The 9139-nt window shown below is 58.7% G+C and overlaps 1 protein-coding gene across 6 annotated transcripts in view; it reads left to right on the forward strand.

Annotated features, from left to right (window-relative positions):
- Positions 1-6375, forward strand: part of FOXP4 (forkhead box P4) — a 51862-nt gene extending 45487 nt beyond the window's left edge. For 3 of the 6 annotated variants that reach the window (XM_036024089.1, XM_028508371.2, XM_036024090.1), the window contains exons 14-18: positions 1608-1729; positions 2280-2378; positions 3220-3286; positions 3855-4024; positions 4461-6375. In XM_036024089.1, the coding sequence (XP_035879982.1) occupies positions 1608-1729; positions 2280-2378; positions 3220-3286; positions 3855-4024; positions 4461-4608 (606 nt within the window). In that variant the 3' untranslated portion in view covers positions 4609-6375. The remainder of the gene's footprint in view (positions 1-1607; positions 1730-2279; positions 2379-3219; positions 3287-3854; positions 4025-4460) is intronic. The other 3 variants (XM_036024091.1, XM_036024093.1, XM_036024092.1) reach the window with 2 other exon arrangements.
- The last annotated feature ends 2764 nt before the right edge of the window (positions 6376-9139 follow it).

Here is a 9139-nt window from a genome sequence, read left to right on the forward strand (position 1 = left end):
TGTTGCCATTTCCTTTCTGCCCTGCTCCTTCGTTCGCCCCTCTGGCCCCCAGCCTGAGATGCTGTCCACTTCAGGCCAGGGGAGAGGGGTCGGGAGCCAACGCCGGCCAGGCCAGCTGCCGTTCATCCGGGACAGAGCTGCCATCTGCCAAGCGGATGGTCCTCCCCAGCCCTCCCCCTGTGTCCGTCCCTTCCAGGGCCGATGTTGTGGGCCTGTCCTTTTGTTTACGCAGCCCCCGCCAGACCCCTGAAATTGCCGTTAATGTTTCAGCGTAACGAATTAGTCTCTCATCACGAATCAGGCTTCGAAATGAGGGAAAAAAGCCCCGGTGAGGCCATCCTCGGAAATTGGGGTCATTCTCATTTGCAAAGCGGAGGATCGGAGCCCCGTAATGCGGGCAAATTTATTCCGAGGCAGGAGCCCCGGCGTGATTAGGCCCTTTGTAATTATCGCTCCAAGAGATTCCACTCCAGCCACCCGCCTCCCTCGTGGATTAGCAAGCGAGTCGGAAAAATACACAGGATTTAATTAGAGGCAAATTAAAATTGGTAATGAAATCGGGCCAGTTGCAAGTGGCAAGAGTTGGAAGGAGGAGAGGGAGAGGGGATCTCCAGGGGCAAGGGCTGCCCGCCCTGCCCGCGTTCTTCCCCATTTAGAAATGTAAAGAGGAGACAAGATGGGGGCCAGGGAGGGTGACGGAGGACAGGTGACAGGGACAGGGACGGCTGGGGGGATGAAGCTGAGAAGAATGTAGGGACAGGACTGAGGGACATGTGGGGGGCTGAGGGGAGTGGGGGGAGTGGGTGGCTTGGGGCCCTAGCTTAGGCTCCCAGGGTGTGGGGGGAGGGCAGGGAATTGGGCCAAGCACCCCCACCTTCACCCGAGTGTCCTACAAACCAGATAACCTCAATTCCAGAAGACACCCTGCCAGAAGGAGGTGGGAGCGGCAAGGTGACTTTCCCTCTTCTCTCTCCTCCTCCTGCCGTGTAGCTGCTGCGCCCACGCGCCGCGTTCTCTGGTTTATTTCAGCAAGTCTGTCTTGGGCGTCTTCTGTGTGCCCCGTGCTGTCAGTGAGCTTTCCGCTCTGCGGCACAGCTCCAAGCCGCGGCTCCCCTGCTCCCAGCGTGGGGAGGGGCTGCCAGGAGAGGTCCTGAGTTATTCCCCAAACTTGAGAAGCTTAGTGGAAATTCTCTGGGCACCTGAGATAAGGTGTCCCAGACTCATTGCAGTGCCAAGGCCTGAGTGTGACCTTCTGACAGTCAGAAGCCTGAGTAACAGCTGCTACATGTCTGATGAATGATAATGCACAAAGTGTTACTAACTACCTATCGTTTAGTTGGTAGAGTTTTCCAGAATTTGGCGGGAAGAAGAGGGGCAGATAATGAAATGGACTGTCGGTAGTGAAAAGGCTGGGAGCGCCAGACTTCAAGGGCAGGGAGGAGGTCCTCCTCCGCCCCGCCCCTCCCCCCTTCCCTTGGCCAGGTCTCCTTGCCTGGCCCTCCCGGCCAGCCCCTGGGCCGGGGAAGGTGGAACGAGTTGTGCTCACCTAAGCAGAGGCGGGGCCCAGCCTGCCTCTGAGCACCTGCCCCTCGTCACTGCACCCCCAGAACGCCGTGCGGCACAACCTCAGCCTGCACAAGTGCTTTGTGCGTGTGGAGAACGTCAAGGGCGCCGTGTGGACTGTGGACGAGCGGGAGTATCAGAAGCGGAGACCACCAAAGATGACAGGGTATGTGGACCAGGACCTGGGCGGGGTGTATCCACCAGGGCGTGGGCCTGGTCACCACCTGGCCTCCCTGGTGCACCAAATGCTCCCCACTTGGGGGTGAGGTGGGGAGAAAAGGGGTGCAGGGGCTCAGCGGAGGCTGGAATCTGGAAATGACATGATTAGAAAGAGGACGTTTGTGTCTTGTTCTGCCCGCCCTTCTTACTGAGCGAAGGAGCCGAGGGGCCTATCTCACTAGAAGGAGCTAGGCCCCAAGGGTCCATGGCACGTGCTAGTCACTGTGGCCGTTGGTCTGCCATCCCCAGAGCCACTCGCCCTTATCTTATCACAGGAGGAGCCAGCATCTGAGATCCCTGGGCCCCAACTCTTCACTTTACCAGAGAGGAGGCTCAGAGAGGACAAGGGGCTGGAGGGAGGTCACACAGCAGATTAATGGCAGAGCTGAGTCTCTGACCTTCTGTCTTCTGTCATCTGTTCAGCCGCATGGTGTTTTCAGTGGCGACTGAGGGACCTGGGGGAGGGTCCAAACCTCCTCTTTGGGCTTCTCTTCCAGCACCAGAGGCCTTCTCCCTGCTCCAGCCACCCCACACGGGCCACCCTTTACCTGTGCTCTTGACCCTGAGGCCCCGGGGGAAGGAGAGAGAGGTCTGAGGCAAGTCAGAGGGATATCTCTGTGGGTGCCTGCTCCCCTTAAAGATGCCTTCTCCCCGGGCAAGAGCCTCTCCGCCCCCAGCAGCTGTGGGGGCTGGAGCAGGGTTGGGGCCTGGGAGAGGAAAGAAAGCCATCCTCTTCCGAGTGCCCCCGCGTGCCCGTCACAGCTGGTGTCTTCATGTCCCCTACCAACTTAGAATCAGGAGATCTGGGTTCAGATTCCTCCTCACCAGCTGTGTGACCTCTGAGACCCCCTATAAACTGGGGGTGATCACTGCTGAAGAGGCACAGTGCTGAGCTATTGCTTTCCCTGACCCAGCTCCCAACTGCCTTCCTGCTCAGAGAAGCCTTTGGTGAGGAGGAGCCACACGGTCACTGCCTGAGCATGACTTACTAGCTGCCCCAAAGTGTAGGCCTGAGAGGGCGTGAATATGACAAAAACGGGACTGTCAAGGCTGTAGCTTGGACCTTGCCAGACACCGGAAAATCTGCACTGGGGAGCGGAGGTGCTGGGGCACTGGGATGTGAGGACAGACACGGGAGGGGCCCCTGCTCCCACTGTCCGGCTCTGAGACATTCCAGAGCCACTGAAGCCCAGCACCTCACCTGTGCACAGGCTGCCGGCACCTGCTGTGCCAGGCCAGCGTGGGGACTGAGCCAGGTGGGGCGCACACAGGCGCCGCAGTCAGTGGCCAGCCCTGCTGTGACCACCCCCGCCCCAGGATAATGAATGGGGTGGAGATGGTCCCTGGCACAGAGCAGGCCGGCCCTTAGTCAGGGTCAAGGTGAACGAGTAGTACGTGAATGAATGAACCACACGCTGCCTTCTCTCTCTCCTCCAGGAGCCCCACCCTGGTGAAGAACATGATCTCCAGCCTCAGTTACGGAGCACTTAATGCCAGCTACCAGGTGATCAGGTCCTTCCCAGAGCCTACCAGCCGTTCCCCTGCACCCTCCTGCCCCCTTGATTTTCTTCAACACACCCTGGTCTGGAGAGAGACCCTCCCCCACCCTCTCCATCTTTAGGAAGAGGGGAGGGGCAAGAAAAGAAGGGAGAACATTACTCTGGGTGGCCAGAACCCTGCCCCTCTGCCCCACCTCAGCTGCAGGGGGGAGGACTTCTGCTTTCAAGACTAGGTCTGGCAGAGCAGGGCGGCAAGCAGAGAGGTGGCATAGGCCCCCGGGTCTCCTTCCCCAGCCTGGCAGTCTGAAGGTCCTCTGTCTCCTGGAGAGGGGCTGAGGGAGGTGCAGATTCCCAGGAGAGCTGGAAGGGAGTAGGTCAGGGTCAGAGGTCTGGCTGTGGGAGGTGTTGTATTCTAAAGGCTGAGTCTGGGCTGGGGGAGCTGCCAGATAGATTCCCCGGTGGGGCCGGTGCACACACACACACACAGACGCGTGGGAGGCTGTGTGGGGGTGGGGAAGGGGCAAAACCTGGCTAGGTACAGCCCACTGACAGGGCCTGCCCTGTGCCCTCCAGGCTGCCCTGGCCGAGAGCAGCTTCCCCATCCTCAACAGCCCTGGCATGCTGAACCCCGGCTCCACCAGCAGCCTCCTGCCCCTCAGCCACGACGACGTGGGTGCCCCAGGGGAGCCGCTCCCCAGCAATGGCAGCAGCAGCCCACCTCGCCTCTCCCCGCCCCAGTACAGGTGAGCACGCGCTGACCCCTGCCCCAGTGCCCACAGATGTCAGGGAGGGAGCCTCTCCCGCTGCAGGTGGGGTTGCCTCTCGCCACCCCCCACCACACCTCTGCTCCCAGGACAAGGGCCCCTCTCCTTTCTTGTGGGTCCTTCTCTCCTTCCACTCCTCTCTCCTCCTTCCATTATCCACCCGCCCCCTTCTCTCTACATCCTCTTTCCCGGCTCTCGGCTCTCTGCTCTCTCCTCTCCCCTCTCCCCTCTCCTCTGACTGGAGCCCTGGGGGAGGTCCATCAGGCCTAAGACAGTAGGCCCCCGTGGCTCAGGGATGATAAGGTCCTGGGGAGGGGAGTTGTGGACACTCCTCTGTGCCCCAGAACTCTGAATGAGTTTTCAAGGGGAGCAGGGGAAGGCCACCAAGGTGCCCACATGATCCCTTCTGTCACAGCCACCAGGTGCAGGTGAAAGAGGAGCCTGCGGAGGCGGAGGAAGACAGACGGCCCGGGCCCGCCCTGGGGCCCCCCAACCCCAGCACTGCAGGGCCCGCAGAAGACAGGGACCTGGAGGAGGAGCTGCCTGGAGAGGAACTCTCCTAAGGGCCTCAGGGGCAGCAGGGCAGGGGTGAGACCCCTCCTGGAACCCGGGCCCCACCTACCCCCACTCCACAGCCCCGTCCAAACCTCAAGGCACTTCCGGGACTCAGATGGGGGGGGCTGGCCAGCAACTCCCAATGTGACCTGACTGACAGACGCTTGGGGCAGGGACGGTCCCGCCCCCAAGGGGAACCCGAACCCCTGGTCTGGGACCAGCAGAGGACACGGAGGGCCCAGACCCCTCTTCAAACCCTCCCCGCCACCAGCAGCAGCAGGGCCCTCCGCCCCCACCAGCTCTCCCTACAGGGCCCCCGCAGTGCAGTGGAGACCCGCAGGCGGGGCCAAGCCACCCCTCTCAGACCCAGGGCCCCTCGCACCTGGCTCTGGCGGTGTTTTTTCTAGCCAGAGGCCCCCCACTCCCCTAATCTGTGCTCCCTCTCACCTTCTTTTCCATACTGTGAAGAAAAAGTTCTCCACCCTTAAACTCCTACTCCCACCCTGGCCTGGGTGGAGGAACTGAAGTTTCCACCCATCCCCAGAAGAGCCAGCCCCCCTCGGCTCTGCCCCCTCAAAAGCCACAACTGGGGTGGCACCAGTGTGCCGTGTGGGGTCCATGGGAGCGGGGGCCCCCCGGCTCTAGCCCCTTCTCCCCACCTGAGATGGGACCCAGGCTGAACTTGGCCTCTACCCATTTGCTGGATGCCCCTGCAGCTGCCCCACAGTCCAGGGAGCAGAGGAAGAGGCCCCGTGCGGCCTCCTCCCGAGAGGGCCGTGCCAGGCAGACTTCTGGAGGTGGGGCCACTGAGGGGAGCCCCACCACCCGTGAGGCCAGCGTTGGGGCAGAGGCAGTGCCTGGGCTGCCGGAAGCATCCTGCCTCTGTCTTGGGGAAAGGCCAGGCTAACACCAGGCTTGAGGGGCCGGTGGGATTAATTTGGTGGCTGCTGTGACCCACCAGGTCACTCCCGCCCCCAGCCTATAGGTAGGTCCCCTATTACAGTCCTCCCTCACCCACCCTCAGCACCCCTTTCCTGTCCCCCCAGTTAAACAGATGACCAAAGACCTTTCTTATGCCGGAAGCAAAAACCAAAACTTTTTGTTCGCTTTTTCCTTTGTCGCCTCCTACACGCCCTGGTCCTTTCGCTCCCGACCCTGGCCCCAGGCTGGAAGCCTTCCCTCCACTTAAGTTATTGTTTTAAACCAAAGTTTACAGTGTCTGTTGGTGGCCAAGACCCTCGCCCTTCACCCCTTCTCCACCCAACCCTGAGGACCCTGGGACTCAGTCGGGGCTGGGGACCCTGCTCACCTCCCCTCTGCTCTTGCCCAGCGGGGAGAAGGGAAGAGGGCAGGGGACGGGGGTGGGCCGCCCTCAGCCCCTCCACCCCATGGGCAGCGGGCATATGAGCCCTAGTCCCAACCCTGGGCTGCTTCCTGGGGTTCTCCAGACCCCTCTCTAGGACCAAGTCCCCCATCACGCTGGGAGTGTGGTTTCCAGCAAAGGAGCTGGAAAAAAGTGACACTCTCCACAGACCCCCTATGGGGGATCCCGACTTGAGGCCACGGACTGGGTGTGTTGGACGCTTGTGACACCCTGGGCTAGGCCCCTTTGCCGAGAAGACTCCTTGGACTATTTCCCAAGAAACCCCCACATACATCCCTTCACAAGCCACCCCTCCCAAGAGGCAGGGGGCCCTCGCCCCCTCCCCTGTGTACTCCCCACCTGTGTTTTGTTTGACCAGCACAGAAATATTAAACGTCCTCTATACACCGGGCCCTGTGTGTGTCACCAGGTGAGGGGGGAGAGCAGTCAAGTGGGAAGCTTCTCTGCTCTGGGGAGCTGGGGGCAGGAGGCACCAGCTGGACAGTGGGGGCTCCTGTCGGAGCGCTTTCTGCGAGTGGGTGAGTGGGCTTGTGCGCCAGGCACCGGTCAGCCCCAGGCTTCCAGCCGACACTCCACTCCCCTGCTTCTGCTGTCCCCGCTGCCACGTGTCCTCTGGGAATTCTGGGGTGTTTCTTCTCAAGCCAGATGGCTCATCGTTTCTTTCTCCTGAAGTCACCACTTGCCCCAGTTCCCAGGTTTGACATACCACCTCCTGTCAGGGTGTTGGCAGCCAGGAGTCCAGCTGCAGGACACTATTACCTGGGCCCGTCACCTGTGTCTTCATGGGGGCTACCTGCATAGGGGCGTGAGTGCGGGCTGAGGGGGGGCATCAAGCTGCTGGGGTGGGGCTGTTGGTGATGCCCACGTGTGCAGTGTCAGTACTGGCGGGCTCGGCGTCGGATTCCCGGCCTTGTACAGGGGACCTGGACGGCTGGGGGAGAGAAGAAAAGGAAGAATCTGAGCTATTGAAACCAGAGGTGGAGTCCCTCTTAGGGCAGGGACCCCAGGCCTTAGGGCTCAGGGAGGAGTGTTGCAGTTAACCCTCAAAAGACATGGGGTTAGTGGCTCTGACCTCTGTGCCGTTAAACAGACAACTTTTGACTCCCCCCAAACTTCCATCATCCCTCAAAGGCCCCATCAGTTCCAGGGGGCTTCCCAGCCCACAGATGCTCGAGTCCCTCGTATGTAGTGATGTAGGACAATACCACAGTGCATACAGTCGGCCCTCTGCATATGAGTTTGGTCGAATTCAAGTGCATGAGGGCCAACTGAATGTTGAAAAACAACCACGTGTAAGGGGAGTTCAAACTTGTATACCTCAAGGGTCAGCTGTGCTTGGGGGAAGTGGGGAGGGAGAGGGAAGGGTGCCGAGGAAGCATAAATGGAAGCGTTTGCCCTTCCCACGAATCACCCAACTGCTGGAGCTTTCCAAAAGCCAAATTTGGGGCGAAGTGGGCCTTGCAAGCAGAGGTGGGATCTGGAACCTTGGGTCTTCGACTTCTCTGTCCCAGACCTGCCTTGCCCTTCCCACCACCAACTGTTCCCTTCGGTCCCTCTCACACTCCCGTCTTCTCCGTCTCACTCCACCCTCTCTGCCCCTCCCTGCCCTCCGTGGAGGCTTCCAGGCCCTGGACATACAACTTAGTTGCATGTAACCTGGACAGTGGCACTCTACAATTCAATAAAAATTACGATTTCACTGCCACCACTTCCCACCAGGACCCACCAGCCCCCTAGAAAGCTCCCAAGCACCCAGAAGTATTGGCGGTCAGGCTCCCGGCTCCCTTACCCACCCTGGAAGAGAAAGGTCTGTTCTGCAGGCTGCCCCCAGAGACTAAGCAGGGAGTCCAACCTTTCAGTGTCTCTGGGCCACACTGGAAGAACTGTCTTGGGCCACACGTTAAATACATTGTGACATGTAATCACAAAAAAAGCCTCAATGTTTTAAGTAAATTTCTGGTTTTGTGTTGGGCCACATTCATAGCCATCCTGGGCCACAGGCGGCCCATGTGCCAAGGGTTGGACACTGCTGCAGGGAGGAGACCAGTCTCAGCCTCATTTGGGACAATTCTCCCAGCCATCTAACTGCAGTTTCTTCTGCTTCAACTAGACTTTTTGTTTTGATTTTTATTTTATTCTACCCACAGAGACATGGCAAATGCCTGGTCAGTGTATTTGGACATGAAGTGAAGATCTATTTGGGGCTTTGGCAAAGGAGAGGGTCTTGCAATATAAGAAATGGCACTGCTGTGGACCACCACCTTCTGAGTGTATTGGGCTTACAGACAATTAATTTTCTTATCTGATAGATGCTATGAGGGATACCCTTCCCCCACACCACCTTATTACCTTCTAAATAAGAACTTTCCCTCCCTAACTCCCGAAAATATGCTTTGCTGCCAGGAAGTTCTGCATGTTGTCTAGCCTCTCCTGCCTGCTGTTATCCGCAGCTATTGGGACAGGTCATTAGCTGTGGCTGGCAGCTTGTCCTGCTCTTAGCATTTCTGCCTGGATAGGGAGAGAAAAGCTATCTTCAGAACTTGTTTTCAGTTTGGAAAAAAAAAATGAGAGGTGCTCCAAGCCAGACATTTTTAGGGCAAGGAGTTAGCACTCTGGGCTCTGCATTGGGCAGAATTCCCCCTTCCCCTCACTTTCTGAAACCTCTTCCTCCTACCATTAACTGGTGGCCACCCCTTCCCAAGGCCTTTTGCTAATGGCCAGCAGAGGGCGCTTTAGACAAAGCAGACCTTATGCTGCTCCTCGGGCAAACTTGCCCGTGGGGTGGATAGGGGTAGGGAGGGGTGGGAAGAGGGGCTCAACTTCCCCTGAGAACAGCATTCCTGCAACCCCATATCCCAGAGAGCAGCCTCTATCCCAGGGCAGAAACAGTCTTTTCTATCGTGGGGATGAGGGGGGTTGCTTCCCAGGCCCCTCCAACTTGTAGTGACCTGTTACACACCCTAAACAGAACCAGGAGATGGGGAGGAACATGAGACAGGATCTGGAGGGAAGGCAGCTCTGGAGCACGCCGGGCACAACAAAGGGCGCCATAAAGATTTGTAAGGGAAACAAATTTAACGAGCTTTTATGAGGTACCAAACACCGGACTAGAAGCTTCATAGTTGATATAATTCTCACAACTCTGACTTAGATAC

The sequence above is a fragment of the Phyllostomus discolor genome, chromosome 4 (assembly GCF_004126475.2).
Source record: "Phyllostomus discolor isolate MPI-MPIP mPhyDis1 chromosome 4, mPhyDis1.pri.v3, whole genome shotgun sequence".
NCBI lineage: Eukaryota > Metazoa > Chordata > Mammalia > Chiroptera > Phyllostomidae > Phyllostomus > Phyllostomus discolor.